General features: G+C 38.1%; 1 protein-coding gene across 4 annotated transcripts in view; it reads right to left on the minus strand.

The window, feature by feature from the left end:
* The window catches only part of LOC113511792 (afadin), an 87,238-nt gene that overhangs the window by 5,973 nt on the left and 60,430 nt on the right, over positions 1–20,835 (minus strand). For 2 of the 4 annotated variants that reach the window (XM_052896790.1, XM_052896807.1), the window contains 20 exons: positions 18,951–19,075; positions 18,234–18,653; positions 16,961–17,137; positions 15,911–16,019; positions 15,602–15,747; positions 14,847–15,078; positions 14,026–14,203; positions 13,108–13,295; positions 12,095–12,382; positions 11,445–11,585; positions 10,896–11,013; positions 6,690–6,906; positions 5,627–5,833; positions 4,978–5,074; positions 4,395–4,805; positions 3,273–3,379; positions 2,559–2,628; positions 2,156–2,243; positions 1,579–1,759; positions 658–778 (listed from right to left, as the gene is read on the minus strand). In XM_052896790.1, coding sequence (XP_052752750.1) covers positions 658–778; positions 1,579–1,759; positions 2,156–2,243; positions 2,559–2,628; positions 3,273–3,379; positions 4,395–4,805; positions 4,978–5,074; positions 5,627–5,833; positions 6,690–6,906; positions 10,896–11,013; positions 11,445–11,585; positions 12,095–12,382; positions 13,108–13,295; positions 14,026–14,203; positions 14,847–15,078; positions 15,602–15,747; positions 15,911–16,019; positions 16,961–17,137; positions 18,234–18,653; positions 18,951–19,075 — 3,621 coding nt within the window. Of the gene's footprint in view, positions 1–657; positions 779–1,578; positions 1,760–2,155; positions 2,244–2,558; positions 2,629–3,272; positions 3,380–4,394; positions 4,806–4,977; positions 5,075–5,626; positions 5,834–6,689; positions 6,907–7,957; positions 9,702–10,157; positions 10,269–10,895; positions 11,014–11,444; positions 11,586–12,094; positions 12,383–13,107; positions 13,296–14,025; positions 14,204–14,846; positions 15,079–15,601; positions 15,748–15,910; positions 16,020–16,960; positions 17,138–18,233; positions 18,654–18,950; positions 19,076–20,835 lie in introns of those variants that run through there. The other 2 variants (XM_052896795.1, XM_052896803.1) reach the window with 2 other exon arrangements.

Raw genomic sequence — 20,835 nt, forward strand, 5'->3', positions numbered from 1 at the left:
TATTGTATTATTACATTCGTTAAGTTTCTTTTTTACATTTTGAGCAAACAATTTTAACATGTCTTTTTCATTATCTAAAAATAAAATTAATAATCTACAATCTTTGCTCATTTTATAAATGTGAAAGTAATTTTGTTACTTTATAGCGTCTTAATGATTTAACCAATCACCATGAAATTTGGTATACACGTACTATATGTGATGGAGGTTTCGGTTCAAAGTCACGGGTAAGGTTTATGTATCAACATAAATATACAATGCAGTGTTGCATATTATTTTATATGCATTCTCATTTTAACATTTGTAAAATATATTAATACTATTTACTAATTTTCGCGACACTTAAAAACATCACATAGAAAGTTAAAAATTAATCTAAGGAATTCATAAAAGATATGATGAATTTAAATGTTCATACAAATTATATGTGCATTAATTTGTATATAAATAAAATAGTATAATAAATATTATACAGTATTTATAAAATTATATTTCCATCAATTTACAGTATCGAATTAACATAATAAAAAGAATCATTGTGAAATTTGAAATGTAGAGGCCACTGTATAACATAGGTTTTGCTTTTTATTATATAATAGACAAGTGTGCGTGTGAGCGTGTGAGCGTGTGTGCGTGTGTGCGCGTGAGGCGCAGTACCTGCTGGTGCATGGTGGCGCGGCGCTCGAAGTCCCGCTCGAGCTGCAGCGCGCGCAGCTGCTGGTTCTGCACCGGCGACCGCGCCGCGCCCAGCGACAGCAGCGACATGATCGTCGCATCCCTGCACGCACCGCGAACAAACTTGTTAAAAAGAATACCTTGCAGCGTACATAGTAGGTAGTTAATTCGAGTTAGATCCGATTTCATTGTCACCTATCCAGCTCTCATTATCTCGCAGGCGTATACCGACAGCATGTGTGGGGTTAACATTTCATTATCGTTCATTACACTTACTTTCAAGTCAATGTTCATGCTGTTGATCTTAAAATCCATCATAGTTAATTCCTCGTATTTAATTCTTCACGATGAATTAATTCATCTGACTTTACCCTCACCTATCATCCCCTACTAGTACTCCGCCAGCATTTAACTGATAGCGCAGGCTATACTATATATATATTTTTATGCAACTTAACACACAAGCTAATGGCCTATCTAATAAAAAGTGGTAACCGACGCCTATAGATATGAACATGACTTAATATAATTGAGTATATTATATATGTTCTGGTAGTATATTGCTAGAATACAGTTACTAGAATCTATTTAATAATAATCCTCTATCCAAATCCAAGTGCAGAGGTGGTCGATAATAAAAGCTTTCAGGAGGTCTACCATGAAATAATAATCTGCACATTCAGGCTCAATTTCGTATTTTTGTTTATACCAAAATCGGCCTAGTAAATGAATATTAACATTTTGTTCGTCATAAATCCTACCATGAAAGTCCAAAGGAACAATATTTTAACAATTCAAGTAGTGCGTATTATGTATTAAAATCAAATTTATGTTTCGTTCGGTGTCCAAATTTGAGAGAACATTTCATGGTAGGCCCTGTGCTAGTTTGATATAGCTGGTGACCTGCGCGCCCTGTTGGCGGCGCGGCGTGCGGCCGCCTGCCGCTCGCGCTCCTCGCGCTGCCAGGGGTTGTGCGCGGCCGGCGAGCGTGCGCCGCCGCCACTCGCGCCGACCACGCCGGCCGCGCCGGTCGCCGGGTACACCGACACTGCTGGCGGCTCCAACGCGCTCGCCACGTACCGCTCTGCAACGTACCGTGCACATATATATACCACCGACCCGCCGCAAACTCGCATGTTTTTTTATGAAATACAATTTATATTACGCGCTGATAACGTAGCATTCTATAGGTGAAGCAATTTGTAAAGTTGGTTATTTTTTTTTTTTATTTAACCATTACAGACAAAAAATCGAAGGCTTGCTGTATTTATATATATTAGTTTGATGATTTTATTCTTAAAACTGCATCTTATAATATTTACATAGTTTAAGAACGCTTTGTTCGTATCTACACAAACCTACACGATATCCTAGAGACAAAAGAGATTCTAACTCCATCACCACACAGAACAAGAAATTTTACATTATCATATATACTGATAAAACGTTTTTATATAAATAAATATATTCGACTACTAACCATCATCAGGCTGTACTGTTGTGTTTGCCTGTGGCGACTGCATATTCTGCAGATGCTGTTCTTCCATCTCCGTGTCTCGTCTTATACCCTGATATTATACATGCATCAATTAAGAACAATTTAAAGATCTTAGCGTAAACTCAGCTTTATCTTTAAGAAAATTGGTGTGCAATCGACTTATAATTATTATTAATATTTTAAATTGGTTTACACAATTTAAAAGTACAATTATATTTCGTAAATTCTCTCAAATTCACTATACAACTTCATTCTTCTTCTGACTCAAATAGATACCTAATTACATATTGGTACCAGTGTATGAATTCTTGTTAATTGATCAGATTACATCCATTTAAGTGTCACAATCGCAATCATATCGACGCATTATATAAATAATACTGACCTGTGGTTTCGGAGCAACAGGCGGCTGAGACCTCTGTGGCGACGGTGGTCCAGGAGGATGCCATTCATATCTGAGGCGCATAACAATGTATCATATTATATGATTGTAGCACTAAATGTATTAGGAGTGCGACGTAATCTAGCTCTTTGCTTCGTGTTAGTAATGCGGACTATCAGTCCCTTTGATAGCAATATACCCTGTCAGGTTGACCTCCAAGTGGTTCCCCCCGGAAACCATCGTGCTGAATTTTAAGTGTATTCATCATGATGGGCTAACTAGTGAGATTACCCTTGTAGATTAAGTTTCTGACAAAAAGTTTTACCCAAATTCTATGTACCCTGATCACTCTTGCATACAAATTGTTTTATTTACTTTACACTAATAATTTACAGAAATATGAACAGTTAAGCGCCTGTTATATCATTTTCCTTATAAGGCTACAATGTGAGTATTTATTTATTTATTTATTTTACACTATATTGCACTATTTATAAAATAGTAAATACAGTTAATTTGAATGAAAAATGATACAAAAGACGGTCTTATCGCTAAGCAATCTCTTCCAAACAACCTTTGGGTAAAGGATATTGAGAAAAGAATAAAGACAAAGGGTAGGTGGTACACTATTATATATAAACTAATATATACAAACCTATACACATAATTGTTATTTTTTTTTTAAACATACAAGTATATTTATTAATTAATTCTGACCTTTGCGCAGGGCCGTGCTGATTGTGATACGTCTGCTGTGGGGACGGTTGTCCCGCGTGGTGGATCTGCTGTGATGTGTGTACATGCATTGGAATTTGATTAGACATCTGTAACAATTATATGAAGATTATATTACAGACCGACATAGAATAGGCCACCCCTTCCTTTCCCGTATGTATCGTAGGAGGCAATTAAGGGAATTTAATAGTGGAGGGATGAACAATAGTCTCTTTTAAAACTTCACTCAAAACCTAACTGCGGCTGCCTACCCACCTGCCAAATATGGCAACTACTGGCATAACACCCCAAGGGAGAGGCCTATGTTCAGCATTGGAAAATAGGTGGCTGATATGATGACGATGATGATGATGATATTACAGAGAAGTCTTTTGACCGTTTCTTCCTACGCGTGGATTTCAGAAGAAGGGAAACTAACGAATTAGATCACTTCTATATGTTAAAAAAATGTGCTCCAGTGCAAGTTAGACCTTCAGATGTACAGCTATGAAAACCGCATTCATTAGTTGATGCAGTAGTCTTTGGGTGAAGACGGAACAAACATACAGAGAAACGTAATTTCTAAAAATAATTATTATGAAATAATATTCAAAACCAAAACATAAGATTATAAGGTTTTAGTTTTATTGAGACACCTTTTATTTTTTTTTAAATATCTGCCATGTATGGGCATCGTCTAGTTATAATTTTATTTTATTAGTAAGGTTTTGTCTTTTTTTTTATTCATGTTTCTTTGGAAAAAATGTTTAAATTTCATTGATAATTTTACTATATATAAGCATAGATCTATGAAGAAGATTATCTGCCTTTTGACCTTGTACTTATTTACAAAATTTATTTAAATGCATAAATTTAATACTGTCAATTCCATTGATGGTACTATTTATCACATTGAATAGAAGTTAGTTGTTCCTTTAAAAAAAAAAACAATTTCTATTACTAACTATTTAGGATTCAAATCCCAAGAGACCTTAATTTTGCTACTCTTATACACATAAAGATTGCTATAGATCGTGCTGTACTTATTCCTTGGTATTAAATACTGTCAGGTTTTTTATTTTATAATACTACAATAAAAAATGTTTTTTTCAATATTATATTTACCTGCTGATGATTATGAAGATTCGGATGCTGGTGAGACATGTTAGGCGGTGGTTTTTGTGGCATAGTCGAATACTGCAGTTGTTGTTGTAGCTGCGTTTGTTGTTGTTGTTGAAGCTGCTGTTGTTGTTGAAGCTGCTGTTGTTGTTGTAGCTGCTGTTGTTGTTGTAGCTGCTGTTGTTGGTGCAGTTGTTGTTGTTGTTGTTGTAGCTGCTGTTGTTGGTGCAATTGTTCTTGTTGTTGTAGCTGCTGTTGTTGCTGTAATTGTTGATGTTGCTGTAGCTGCTGCTGTTGTTGTAACTGTTGATGTTGTAGCTGCTGCTGTTGTAACTGTTGTTGCTGCTGTTGCCGTCTTGTGACCTCCTCTGACATTTCGGCAAGTTTCGCGGAACGTGCAGTCATCGCTTGGTTGTTCTATAATACAATATTTAAATATATTATATTTGTAATATTATACAAAACATAGGACAGAACAAAATAAGAATAAGCAGTTATAAAAAATAAAAACAGAACAAATTAATAAATTTTCATCAAGTGTATTACGGTTTGGTATACGGTTTATGTAATTCAGTACTTAGAATATTACCTGATGTATTGGCGAGTCAGGAGGATGGTCGGATGCGGCCGAGTAGTGCGCGGACTGCGGCCGATTGCTGCCTGTCGAACTGCGCAGTGATGACCACCTTTCATAAGATATTCAATTTTATGAGGGTCAATCGCGCCCATACATTGGAGTATGTTTTGCATTTTAGATTAAACTATAGTGCTGTTATAAAGGTTTAAGATAGATCAATTTGGATATAAACACATGGATATACATATTAGCTACAAGATTATATATAACTCAAGTGTAAATACAAGTATAAGGTAAAATTTTAGATTATATAGATAGAGCATTGAATCTCAAAAACGGGTCAATTCTTTGTCAGCTTATAGTCAAACTAACTAACTCTTTTTTATCAGTGTTCTATATACTTACACACACACACGCATTAAAAAGATGCAAAAATTATAAAACCTAAAAAATATATATATATATATATATATATATATATATATATATATATATATATATATATATTAAAATAGATTTAGTAATGAAGAAGGTAAAAAAAAATAGATGAAAATTAATAACTTTCATCTTTAAACTAGTGATTATATCTATAAGAATAAATAAATCGAGCAGAAGTGAAACTCGAGTATCCGTGATCGTACATTAGTGTGCGCACACTGACCTGTCCTGCAGCGAGGGCGGGTGCACGTGGTAGGGGTGGTGGTGCGCCTGCACGGCGGACAGGTTCTGGTAGAAGGTGTCGTGCTGCGGCGCCGACAGGTTGTGGCTGCTGCGAGACTTGCTCGACCACGCGCCGCCCGCGCTACCGGGCCCGCCCGCGCCCGCCGCGCTCGCCGAGCTCACCGACGGCACGGGGCTCATTGTTGCGCTGCACGAGGTAGTTGTACATATACAGGGTGATATCTAAATTCATTCTACAAGGTGTTCTACAAAGTAAAACTGAAAATTTATTCCTATATTGATTAAAAACAGAATTCCCAAATCAGTATTAAAATATAAAATAACGACAATACATGTAGCTTTTGATAATTAAAAACTTTTAATTGTAGTCGTTGTTTTTTTTTTATATACCACTGAGGTGGCAAACAAGCATACGGTCCACCTGATGATAAATGGTTACCGTAGCATATGAACACCTCCAATACCGGAGATATTACGCGTGCGTTGCCGATCCTGAAGAAACCTCTTTACCCCTTTCTGTCTTTAAAAATCAGAATAATATTATTAAAGGACAAATACAGGAGTAAACGCTACCGATTACAAAGTTATTATTGAAAGCTGTTCAAAACGATCGCATACAGTACATATAAATATTTAGTACAAAATAATTTGGGACGGTGCTGTCCATGTTTATAGGTAACCGTTTTCAGTTTCTATGAGGAGTACCGTCAACTCTTTTCTTTTATACAACTTAGAATGGCAAACAAGCTGACGGCCCACTTGATGGAACCAGATGGAGTGGTAACCGTCGCCTATAGACATGAGCAGTACCATGGCCATAACAGAGTATACTGTTTCGCCCATGATACCCCTCCATGCGTTGCCATTCCTGAGGACTCAGGTGTTATTCCTCTGTACCCAGTAAATTCACCCACCCACCCTTCAAACCGAAACACAGCCATGCAAACACAGCTGCTTCACGGTTAAAACACGAATAGGACAGAGGTGCTCAAGCAATCGACTTTTGTACTTTTCTCGTTTGCTTTTTGTTTTGCAATAGAGACCTGGAGGCGTGGTGCGGGTGCGGGTGCGGGTGCGGGTGCGTGTGCGGGTGCGGTGGCGGCGGCGAGGCCACGTGGTGCAGCGCGGGCGTGCTCTTGCTGGGCTTCACGGGCTCGGCCGCCAGCCGCGCCGGCAGGTCGCGCTCCGACGCCCGCCGCACCGCGCCGCCCACGCCGCCCACGCCGCCCACGCCGCCTACACTGCCTCCGGCGCCTGCGCCTGCTCACACACGTTAATACATACACGTTAGATCTATTATTTTTATTAGGCACTTTTACAACGCATCGTAGAACGGCACAGTATAAGTTTATGGTCACAATACAATAGGAAAGCAAAATGTATACTTAAATCAAATGTAAAATTAAGTAGCCGCATATAATTATATGCAACTTCTTAATTTTTCTATATCGTAAATGTGCATAATATGATGTTAACAATAGAAAATGAAGGGCTTTTACATACATTAAATACATTTTGATTCTTGATATATTATAATATTATAAATAAAAATATAAATACAACTATAACAATAGTCTTGTGCCAGGATGCAGTAAGTTAATTAACATGCACATTAATATGTCGTACTTTGTTACACGATTTCACCTAAATTATTAAGAGAAAATTTAAAATAATTATTTGAATATGATCGTAAACTTCACCTAACACGACACAAATTTTCACCTTCTAATCAGGCGGTAGCGAAATAAAAATAGTATTGTGACTTATTTAAAATAAAAATTTATACAAATGAAAAAAATAAAACGGGAGATATTTAGTCCCTCAAACTTATTATATAAACAATAACTATATAAATAATTTTATATACAAAATTTTATTCTAACTATATTCTAACGCAAAAAAATTGTTATGTAAAAATAAACATAATGTGGCAAGATTACGTGAGTATCTTACACATCCAGTATTCGGTCTACTCACATTTACAACAACAAAAATTATCGACAGCGGTTTCAAAATATATTTCGGATTTACGAACTACACGGAGTAAGGTACACGCTGATTGTGCAGTGGTGCTTTAACTATTACATTGCTTCTATAATAATTTGCCAGTGATATAAAATGCTGAAATAAAATGACAAAAAAAAATACAGATGTATAAGGCAATTTCATGTTCCATGCAAATGAAAATACTGACAAATAATAATTTTGAATGTCTGAAATAATATCGTTGTAGCAACTAAACAAAAAATGCAAACTAAGACGTGAACGTTGAAGGATCGGGTAGGCACCCGTGCTGAGAACTAGAACACACCTATATCATGCGCGGTGCAGGGGGGGCTTACACGGACTCAGGGCGGGCAGGGCCGGGCAGCTGCCGCGCAGGCCGCTGGGCGCCAGGACCTGGCGCCGGCCCTGCGGCGACGCCCGTATGGGGGAACCAGCTACCTTTCGCGGAATGCACAAGTTGGTCGCTCTCTCCGGACTTCCGCTTCTGAGCAGTGATTCTCTACTAGATTTTGTCTCTGAATTGAAACTCGACTGATTCGACTTCAGTTTAATGTTATCTAATGTTATTTTTCTAGGCTTTGTTTCGACGATTTCGTTGAATACGACCCCGCCATCGACGACATATCCGTCCGTGTGCTCCTCAGATGGTAAATTCGGCACCTCGAACTCATTGCCCTGAGCCAGCGTGTCCTCGCTACCCCTCGATCCGTACCTGGACCAGTCTTCCAGCTGTATCAGTATGCTTTTGACTTCTTCGTCGGTCAATTTGTCCCCTTTACTTTCGCTCGTCTCTGTTTTACTACTTTCGTACTGTATATCCGCTAAACTAACACTACTTTGTATGTTATTATGAAAAATTTTAAAAGATTTTTCGTTGCGATCGCTGAGGTTAGGACTAGATTGGCAGTTTCTCTTATAATTACGTACACAATAGGAGAGGTTAATATCATTGAAGTGTTTGGTTAGAGCTTTAACTTTGCCAAAGGACGGCCTGAATTCATCAGGGGATTTCCAAGATTTCCTATCAACGCTATCGAGAATTTGTTTGGCACCCATTTCTGAAGGAGTGTGAGCATTTGCCTTGGGTAAGAAGACGTGTCTTTCTTTAGCCATATTTTCGTAAGATTCAGATGTAGAATAAGTGGATGGTGGTTCTGTTTCTTCTGTGCTCGAAATCGACTTAGACATATGTAACAATGTTCTTCTCAGTCTACAATGCACGTTATCGAGTTTTCTAGAATGTTTCTTAACATCGAGGTTCAACTCGAACTTCCTTGGTGCTGGTATAGGCTTCACTTTTGGCTCATCATCAATCGGAGGCGAAGATGTTTGACAGACCGCGTCCACTGTTTCCTTCTTGCTTTCATCTGGATTGTCAAGTGAGAGCGAGGGTAGGATTCTGCGTATTTTTGGCGTGGCTACTTTATCACAAGTGGAGTCATTTTCGAATATAACGGGTTCACAATTAGGCTCGTCTATGAACGGTATTGGTTGCGTTTCCGGCTGCGGGGTGCGACAGCACTCGCACGCACTCACGCATTCGTCTACACCGGTACAACGCCGTCGGTAATATTCGTTTTCTTTCGGCCTGTACATTTCCTTCACTTGTGGTCGAGCATTAAACAAGTCCAAAGTAAGTTTAGTGTCTATTGGCCGCATTTCTGGTGGTAAACAGATAGCGTCGCCGCTCTCGCTCGATTGGTCGTAGTTGGCGGGAGGCTCCGGCACTTGGGGCGGTTCGTCTGGCACGTGGCTATCGTACGTGGTGGTGTCGCTGCTTGGGTGCTGTTCATCGAAATCCTCACAGGTGAATGTAAATATGGGAATCGGTCGCGGCGGTGCTGCGTCCGTTTTTAGTTCTAACGGACATCCCGGGGTATCGGGGGTCAAGTCTTCTTGCAACTGGTTATTTTCTTGATCTAGCGTTATTATTAGTCTAGGGATAGACCCGTGGTAGTGCGGGTGGAAGTCTTCGCTATCATCTGTGCTAGATTCGGTAGACTCGTCTCTGAGGATATGACATCGATTGTGACACGGCCGTCGATAGCCTGCAACGGGAAATCTGTTAACATTTTTCTTTGCAGTTATTTTCAAAATAAATAAAACACAGAAATACAATCTGAAAAAAAAATACGTAACGAAAAAACGAATAATACGGGATGATATCCTGAAACAAAAAGGATGAAAAAAGAAACAGTGAGAAAGAAAAAAAAAGTTTAACAAAAAGAAAGCAAGACAAACAGATAAAATATTTTTCATTTATGAATACAATATCATATTAAGATATAAAAAATGTGCAATCAACAAAACCAAATCAACTAAAGGCGATCAGCCAGTCCAAATAGTCCGGCCAAGAAATTAATCATTCGATTCGACTTATCGAAACCCAAAAAAAAAAACATCAAAAGCATTAAAAAACCGACTATCAAAAAACATTAATTGGAAAAGAAACCAAAAGTAATAACAAAAGAGAGGTTTCTAGACAACAGAAAGACAATAATTGCCTGCAGTCGCGAGCTCAGTGAGCGGGGAGGCGGGCTTGAGTAGTGCCGGGTGCGGATTGATGAATGTTCCCGAGTTGCGGCGCACGCGGTCCTCGTACGGAACCTCCTCGTCTGCGTCCGGAATGGAACCTTTGTCAGTTCATCCATCAACTAGTGTTTAACACGTTCACGCCGGCGCGGGCCACCGGGGACCCCCGCTAGACTGTCTCATTGGACGGCGCATACAACCGGCGGTACGCACTAGACTGTCTTTTCTGGCGGCACGTACCACCGGTAGTACGTATTCGATTGTGATATTAGCATCAATTAGAGCGCCGCCTCGCTCTCGCAGCGAAAAACATTAAAGTCGGCCCCGGCGTGAACGTGTTACACAAACGGTTTAGGTTAAGAGAGAGGATTACTAGTCGGTCTAATCACTAGCAATAATGGTATATGGTTGGTGCGTGGTTAATTCCTTATAAATGCGTCACGATGAGCTAACTGGTTTTATTTTGTCTTCATGTTTCATCCCTCATTAATAACAAACAAAAGTATAAATCCTATTAGTTTATACACTGGCTGGTTACTAGTGATCATTCATTAAAAAAATAGTGTTTTAGTAAACATTAGTATGTTATAATACAATGTTTTATCAATAGCTATTTTTTTCCTTTTATTTGTTCCTATATGCTATTATATGTATCAATCTACACACATGTATCAATCTATCACTAAAAATATTATAGTCATGGCACATACCTTGTTTCTGGTTATAAGCAGGTTGGTGTAGAAGTGTAGCTAGACCGTGGAGTACGGCGCCTTGTTTCGCGATTTCGAGCGTCACGGTCGGACCAGTCCGCACTAAGTATTCAGCTGCCTGCGCACCATACAATTTATTTGAATTTTGTTTAAAAATATATCTAAAAAATAGTTTTATTTATGTTACAGCAGCGAAATTTTGATGTATTGCTTTTTTGCAATTTAATATTCAATCTCATATAACCCAATGACCATTTTGTGTTACTGTGGCACACGCATGAAAGAAAAAATTGTTACTTATTTTATGCATTTTATTTTATTTTTTGTATATGTATTATCTTTTTTCCCTGTGCATCTATGTCTGTCGCTGTTTGTGTGCTATAAGTAATGCAAATAAATTATCTCATTACAATATTGTAAAAGCGCGCCATTTTAAAAAAACTTGGGTTATGTCTCATCAAAGCATTTGTAGAGAGAATCCCTATCTAGATAGAGTTTTTGATCTAAGGAGGTAGACTATCAGGATGATAGATGTGAATGAGAACATACCTTCTCTTGCGTGATACCGACGAGCGACTGTCCGTCGACGGAGAGAAGCTGGTCGCCGGCGGCGAGGCGACCGTCGGCGGCGGCTGCGCCACCCGGCACCACCGACTTTATGTAGATGCCCAGCTTACTCTGCCCAGCGCCCTGCAGCCACGTACGTTTTATATATCATACAGACTGTCATAGCTTCATTATAATACTATTTTACATTTCACTAAATTTGTATTTAACACAGATCAACACGAGATCTATATTACAAACTCCAATAATTCAGGACAAATGTGAAGGCATGTGATCACATGTAAGGGGATCGTTGTTAGTGTGCCTATAATGGAGCACTTGTATGTAGCCAAGGGTTTAAAGTTATTTCTACATTTGATGACGTCAATATGTGTATGTGCGGGAGAAAGAGAAAGAGAGAGACAAAAAGGCGAGAGGGAGGAAGGAAGATGGGGGAGGGAGAGAGAGAAACGGACAGGAATTAAAAGGAAAATCGATCTTGGCGAATATGATTTTCAGCCCTTCTTCATTGATGTTCTTTATAGAAATTAAAAGATATAAGCTAAACATCGTGACCGTGAGTAGATAGTTCAGACGTCAGTCAGTTATAGTAAGTATATATAATATGAGAGAGGTGCGCAGGTGCGGCTCACCTTGGCGGCGACGATGCTGAGCCCCATGCCGTTGGCGTTCTTGTGCAGCTGTATGATGTGCAGGCGCGGGTCGGGCGGGCGGCGCGGCGCGGCGCCGTAGCCGTGCATGTACACGGTCCACACGCCGAGCGCGTGCGGCTGCAGCGCCAGGCGGCACAGCCCGCCGCGCTGCAGCGGCGCCACGAACTCCGACAGCCCGGGCGGCACGCCGCGCACCACCTCCGCGCTGAACCCGTCGCCCGGGATCAGCAGCGCCGCGCCCAGCCACGCGCTCTCCTCCAGCTCGATCTGTCGTACGATGTTATCGCGGATAATTAAACGCGTCTTTTTTTATATAACTTACGCCAAACTTACGACGCGGAACGCTTGCATCCGGTATCTTTTCGGTCAAACGTGCACCAATTTTCAGTCGGTGAAATACTGATATCATTCTATTTCATGCTTTTTTTATATAAAGCATAACATTTGGTAGGGTATCCAAATTAACTGCATGCTTTAGGTATTTACTAGTTCTTAACTGTAACTTCGTCCACGTAACCAGGATATGTTTACTGACCAGAATAGAAAGTAATATATATCTTTCTCCATCTCATATAGTATGTGTGTACTAAATTTCAGGTTGCTCGGTTAAGTCGTTAACCAGCTATGTCGTAACAAAAAAAATAAACTCACTTTTACATTTACAATATTAGTAAGGATACCGAATATTGACAACAGAAAATACGTTAAATGTGTTGCTAACCTAAAAATAACAAACGAACCTACCTGTACTCTGGTAAACTTTGCCTATAGACGTGAACACCAGTATATGTTCAAACAAACAATAATCACACTTTGCTACGATATAATTATAAAAACTTACATTACAGTTTGAATAATATCCATTTATTCTCATTTTATAGTATAAGGGAAAATCTAAATTATTAACACAATTTTTGAAGGAATATATCTACACGAGGAATCGAATATTGTTTTCCCAAAGTAATATGGATGTTAACCAGAGTAAGACGTACCTCGCGGCCGTCGGCGCGCGCGAGCTCGTCGGCGAGCGCGCGCGCGTGGTCGACGGCGGCGTGCAGCACGTCGGCGGCCACGAGCGGCGCCAGCAGCGCGCGCACCTGCGCCGAGTTCAGCTTGCAGCACGCCGCCAGCGCCGCGCGCACCTCCTCCGCCGTGCGGTACGTGCCCTGGATCAGCCGCGCTGCGGGGGAAAACTTGCCCGTCACTACGCTACTCCGCTACTTCGCTAGTCAGCACCGCTTTACGCACAGGCACGGACAGTTATTGTCGATACCGTATAATTTCGAACATATTTTAAAAAGAAGGTCCTCAATTTGATTTATTTCTTTGCTACCACCATATTACTTAACTATGTCATAATTTTTGGATCGATTCTGATAATTATTTTTGTAGTTAATACACCATAAGTAAAATGAATCACCGAACAGTTCTGAAGTTAGAAGTATATCTTAAAATCAATTATTCATTCTGTTGTGAACAAAAATTAGGTTAGCTTTTTATGGAACACAATATTAATATATTCGAATATAGAAGAAATCTGTATATATGTTATTTGACTTAATGGATTTTAATATAATAAGCGTCGTTGCATTCCGCATTATACTGAAAATGTTATAAATTTACATACAATCCGAAACATATAAATACAATTAGCCCATATAATTAGAAAACACAAATTAACCTGTGACAATTTTGATCAACAATGTCAAAAATTTAAAAGCAAAATATCTCTACGAGGTAGTGCAAAGATATAGTAAAGACCTACACACATAAGAGGTGTACAATAATAGCACTATTATAAAAAGCGGACGCAGTTTGTACCACTTTAGTGACCGCCTTAGTTTACCGCCACGCCGGGTGAACGGCGTCGCAGTACTTATATAAGGGTAGGAGAAAGCAAAGAGACTGACCGGCCTGGTGCGTGCGCGCGAGATGGCAGTCGGCGGCGAGCTCGAGCCCCTGGCGCTCGGCCCAGGCGGCCAGCAGCGCCAGCCGCGCCGCCAGAGCCGCGCCCCACCGAGCGCCGCCAGCACCGCCAGCACCGCCAGCACCACCAGCACCACCAGCGCCGCCCGCCTCGCGCACCAGCTGCAAATGTCATATGCGCAATAGTATGAGGCAGTCAGTGGTACCTTAATACAATACGAAAAACTCGGCTAAGATGTTAATAAAATTTATCAGTAAACCAACTAACCTACTAAACGCACAAAAACATCTAGCACGTCAATTTTTGTTATGTATACGAACAAACACCGTGACATAGAATTAATTTTTATATATTAAAATTAAACCACAAAATTTTTAGTAATTTGAATAATAGAATGAATAAATGAGAAATGGTATGAAGTATTTAGTAGAAAAAACCAAGTTCACGACTTGTGTGAAAATACCGCCACTGGTTAATATAATATTTATGTATATGCATACTATCTTTGAAGCATTATTTAGTGATTCCACAAAGCATGCGAATAGTGTAACGAAAAAGAAAAACACTAGACTCTTAGTCAGTTTACTCTTACAAAATTAATCATTAGATTTTATACAAAAAAATGGAGTATTTCGGATTGGTGAATGTATAATACACCATCTTTAATCGATGATAAATAATTTATTATATTAATTGTTGTATGAACACAATAATAACCAGCTAGTTTGGAAGTCTAAAGAATCATAAAAAAAATAACCGACAAGCTCGGCGTCTCCTCAGCCCGAGTGAAGTATGTGCACGTACCTTGTTGAAACAAACGGCGTTGATGTAATGGAAGAGATGCGAGAAGAGCTGTATGGTGAGGGCGGCGTTGACGCGGCAGCGGCGCAGCAGCACCATGGCGGTGGCGAGCGCCTGCAGCGTGGGCGCCGTGGCTTCGGTGGCGTCGGCCGCGTCCGCGCCGCCGCCCGCCGGCAGCGTCGTCAGCGTCGCCAGAGCGCGGGACAGTTCCTCTTGGAAGCACGTCACTAGATTGCTGGCATTGACATAAACAATACTTTTAACTTACATACACGTACATTGTAATTTAAATTTACTGCCACAGAAGCACAGTAAAGGAAGGCCGTCCACATGAATATTAACCCCGTGTTGGTGAGCGTAGTATGAGGCGATCACCCACGACATAGAGCTACAAACTCAAAATTGTTGTAAGAGTCGCTGAATGCAAATGGCGTAGGATGATATTTTGTGGGTGAAATATGAGAGAGATCTATGTTCAACAGTGAACGATGGATGGTTTATAATAATGATGATGACTTTAGAATTGAATACATCAGCAGCAAAGATGGACTGATAAGATAGTAAATATATGAGTTTGGCATAATTTTAGACCACAGGAATGATTGCAAATTATTAGGTATACCATAAGCATTACATATGACTATCATGTTTGTCTCTTCTCGTCAGTTACAACGCTTCATCCCGTGGATCGTCAACTCATTTATTATTTCCAAGTCCAATAAATATAAACAAAATATTATAAAACAAAAGATATATACCTGAAAGCGTTTTGTACAGTTGTAGGTAAAAGTTCTTGAGCTTGCGTAGAGAAGGAAGATATATGTCTATCACACTTCAAGAAATGTAACAGTTCACTGGCGTTGGCCATCCAGAATGCTTGCGCAGCTGAGTCGGTACATCGCTCCTACGCATACGAATATAACAATTATAAGAATACTGTTGATTTTAGAAGCTAATAATGACAAAAAGATATTCCAAATCTCGTACTATAATATAAATAATCTACAATAGAATATACAAATATGGAAAAAATAGAACAAATAACATATTAACATATATATAATCACCTGAACTGTAGTGTGAATAAGCATAGCGACGTGATGCAAGAACGCAGTTAGCTTATGGGCTCGCTCCGTGGGCGTCAGCTCAGGCCGGTAGTGCGTTGAAGCACGATATCTGAATATACACACACAAATATTTGTAATGTACATTTAAACTAATATATAAAGAAAGTATTTTCAATAATTTAAACTTTGGACAAAAAATTTATTAAGTACTATTAGGATTTACATTTCGAAATATTTTCAATTAAGTACATTTATTGTTTAATATAAGGATTTTTGTAAGTAAACGTTGATTAGTCAATATTTAGTACAACTTGACCTCAACTCTAATAATATTATAAATGTAAAAATACATTGTAAATATTTGAATTTAGAACGTGAAACCTAAATCTATAGATAAACACATTACTTACAGGTTTGTGTTCACAATAAACAGTTTACTCCCAAAGAAAACAAGCATCACAAAATTAAAATGAGACTGACACGAGAGTAAACAGCATCGATTTCAGAGAATTATAAAAATCGATGAATTGGTGTCGTAATCGACGCCACCAATTCCGAACCGATGAATTAAGAGACTTCTTTTTATATCACTCAAGTGTCTTATTTTATTTAGCAATCTCCGTGGAGTATTGTCATGAGTCAGTCAGTCCCTTGTAATTATCCTGAAATTAACCATGATGGTTTTCAGGAGGAGGAGTATATTGCTAATAATATGGTTCCATGATTCCATTACTAACAATCCCCTTCCTCCCTGGAGTAGTGGTGGACATTTTGCATTGTATACATTTATGAACTCATTAGGTCAGAACTGGTTTGGGACTAAGTGTATTGGATTGTATTAGCAGATATTCGTGGTCTGGTTCCTCACAACACAAATAGGATATTTGTGTTGTGATGCAGTTAGCTTCAAGACGCGATTAGTGTAATTGTGTTTCACATAATATTATTATTACCACAGATGTGGCAATCAAGCATATAGTCAATTGGATGGTAAACGATCACTGTGGCCTAATACTGAATAAACTCAAGTCGAGGAGTATAGGTACATACCTAGCGCAGAGGTAGAGCGTGTAGACAGGCGCAAGCTTGAAGGCGGGCGCGTGCGGGTCAAGGCGCGTGATGACGGCGGCGAGGAACTGTGCCTGCCCCGCCTCGGGGAACTCCAGCACCGCCGGCAGGATCGCCTCCTGCCCGGGCCGCGCGGCGCTGCTCACGCTGCCACTCATCCTGGTATGCACAAGCACCCATGTCATTAATAATTAACATACGCACTGGGTAACTTGCATAATCTGTGTTTCTACATTTGGCCCGATTAGTAAACAATCTTGGTATTTTTTTTATTGAAGTGAAAAATAAAATAAATAGTTTTTGTTTATTAAAATTATACTCGATTCTACGCCTAGAAAGGAGGCTTATAATTTTGATTTCTATAATACAGCATGTTATTACTGTTTTTTTTTTTTATAATTTTTAAAATCTTTAAATTCGATAAAAGAGTTAAAACTGTTTACTAATTGTGAAGTAACACAGAATATAAAAATATGCATAAATTGCATTCCACAAATAACCATCCCCTTACTTATGAAAGTCACTGAACTAACATAACTCTTGATGTAAAGTCCATACAAAGTAAATTTACATTTAACAATCGAATGTTTATCTTTTAGGTAATCGAACAAAAAAATATTATTGTAAAAAGATTTGAAAGTAACAACGGAATATAATTAAAGTTCCATTTTTCTGCTTTCTGAGCCTGTTTTTTTTTTATTATTTTATAATTCGTTTTTGTTTTAAATATATTTTCCATTTTTTTTTATTTAAATTTTTAATGTTTTGAATTTTAATTTATTTTGTCAATGACGACACATTTACAGTTTTATGATGTATTAATTAGATAGTTAAAATTAGGAAGCGTATAATTATATTTCTCTTATTACAAATATTAAACTTACACAAATTCTACTTTATTTTTTCTACATAATAAATATAAAATAAAAAAAGGTTATAGTTAAACATACCTATAAAATCTGCATTAAAACAATAGAATAATTTTTGCATAAGGAACTGAAAACGATACAAGTCAGACAAAAGAAAAAAAAAAAACAATGTTTAGGCACTGAAAATATGAGCGTAATCACTTTTTTCGTTCAGCTCAATATATAAATGTAAGACCGTTAAAAGAAATTCTATTATTAGAAAGTAATTTATCGCAACGCTGATTTATCAGCGATCTCTTTTTTTCTGAGTAACGCGTTGGCAGTATTAACATAATTTATATTCAGTTGCCTTAAGACGATCTTTTCGAAACTAGTTTGATCGATACCTGTTATCATGTCCCGAGCCGCCACTCTTGGCGCTGCAGATGCTTTTCGTCTCAACGTTTCCGTCCAAATCGAAAGTGGTCTCGTAGTTGTCTTTGTATTGAGAGTTGGCTGTGCGATTGGCCGGATTCTGCTCGGGATCGTTGTACACCGAGCCGGTATGTTCGTCCCTTATGTAATCGTCTTTCGATTCGTTCAGATGCTGCGACATTCTGAGCGACTCGTTGTCGAGTTTCAGCGTGTTGTTGTTGTATGGCGACATGGGCTCGTTCCCCTCCCGGTAGTAGGTGTCGTGCGAGACCGGGCTCATGGTCCGCGGATAATCATTGTCGGTGGTGTTCGCGTTCGAGTCGACCAGGTCGGGCTGGTGTGACGTCATCGACGTGGGCGACATCGCGCCGCTCTCCGGAGACGTCGGCGATCTAACGTGGGGATAACATACACAAGCGGATGTTCGTGAGCCAGTGAGAGAAACATGCAAAAGAAAACAATGATGACAGAACCAACATAAAATCAACATAAATCAAGTGATTAGAGAAGCGGCGGCACAGATAGTGTTATATCTGTTAAATAAAAATACAAAGTAACAACAAATATAAAGAGGTTGCTGGTGTATGAATGATTCTAATTTAGATCGACTAGTTGTAAAAGTAACAGGTTGTAAGGTACACTACGTGGACACAACATTTAACATAATGAGAATAAAGAAATTTCCTCACCTATCGTATATGGAGCCGGAACCGAAGTGCTGTGATTGTGAAAGATTTCTGTTCAGGAAATTTTCTTGCGCCGGGTCCAAGAATCGGAAAGTTGAGACGCGTCCGAATTTTAACAGGCACCCGTGCTGAAAAAAATACGTCACTTTATCAAAACCAAAACAAGTCAAGAAAATAATACAAACAGCATCTTAACACTTGGCAATGCATATAAGTATAGATATAGTGTTATAAATGAAGTACAATAAATATACGTTATACGTAATCTCCTTGTAAATATCAGAGGTTTGAAACGTGTCATGAATATATCAAAGCAAAATAAACGTACTACAATGGAAACGCAAAACTCTGAAAAATATCCTTTATACCTAGAATGTGTTGTATTTGCTTAGGAAAATATATGTTTATTGACGATTTTATGAAAGAATTTTATAAAATTTACTATTATAAGTCAAAATAAACTAGAAATCTCCTTTCTATTCAAAATACGAAATGTCTAGCGATGTTTTAATGAAATTTCCCAATAAGATGAAAGTCTATAATTACCTACATGAGTACAAGAGTATACATTTGTAAGCTGGTATTTAGGCCAACATTTCTGTACAACACTTAACAAGAAGCTTTTTACTGCTCTAGAATAGAAACAAGGTAAAGTAGATACAAAGTTTCCAATATTCTTAATTTACGCTCGTTTCGGTTAGTTAGCGTTCTCATCAACAATGCTGTTATTACTTTGGGATCGGAGTAGCGAGATAATAGGTTACAAGGTTGATATAATAATACAATAATATTTTAATTACATTGATTAATTATTTAATTACGCACTTAATATGTTTTTAAATATTTAGTTTCTTATATTTATTTTGTGCATCCCTTTATTATCATATCCAACCCACAATTAAATTTACTTTCAGTAATTAAATTAATTAATTAAATTATTGAAGTCCATTTATTGTATTGTAATTGATAATATAATAAAGCAGAAGCATTTGCTTCAACGCAATAATCTTTAGAATTACCAATCAGATTTGAAAATTCTTTTTTGCTTTAGAAATTTTTTATCTAATTAAATAATTGCTTGTTTTTTGAGAAAAGTTATAAGATACACACACAGCACAACATCACGATACAACCACGGGCGACAACGGCGGGATACAGCTACCCTTAATAAATAAAACTGTAAAGAGAATTTTTAAATGTGTATTGCTATATTAATTTACATTCTTAATACATTAACTCGTATATTAATTACTATTAACTCATCACTGTATTATATGTGATTCTTTGAAAAAAAATATTTAAAAGATTGTAAGGGCACTTCAACATCCAGATATTTAACTAACTATAAAATTTGAGTGTCCTAATGAATAATGTATTTAATTTTGGAACATCTTTTTGTTGGGAACCAATCCACACATATGAGTGCGTGCTATTCCCGAGCCAGCTGTCGTACGCTATAATGGGCGGCATAATATCCATTCAAATATATAAATTCGAAGCTTCCTTTTGCATTCCCTATTTAGAAAAGAGGAAGAGGGTGAAAGCTTAGAATGTAAGGCTGGCAATCAAACGTCTATTCTGTTACCTCTCTAAGTATACGATTATATTACAAATTTCTTGTCATTCTAACAGTGGTAATTTCGTACAAAAATTTCCATTATGTATGATAAGATTATTTATTCTTTATTGACTATATTAAAAAAAAAAATGTACAAAAGGCGAATTTAATATTATATAGTAATAAGATTCATTATTTTAGAATTTCATACTAAATCATTTGTATTTTTAAAGCAAAAAAATAAATAAATTTAGTGCAATAGAAAATCAGATTATAAATAATGTAATGTAGACGGGTGATGTCCTCTTATGATAAAAAGCATCCTTAGTA

Source organism: Galleria mellonella, unplaced genomic scaffold, assembly GCF_026898425.1.
Source record: "Galleria mellonella isolate WM207_F2 unplaced genomic scaffold, CSIRO_AGI_GalMel_v1 utg117, whole genome shotgun sequence".
Lineage (NCBI taxonomy): Eukaryota > Metazoa > Arthropoda > Insecta > Lepidoptera > Pyralidae > Galleria > Galleria mellonella.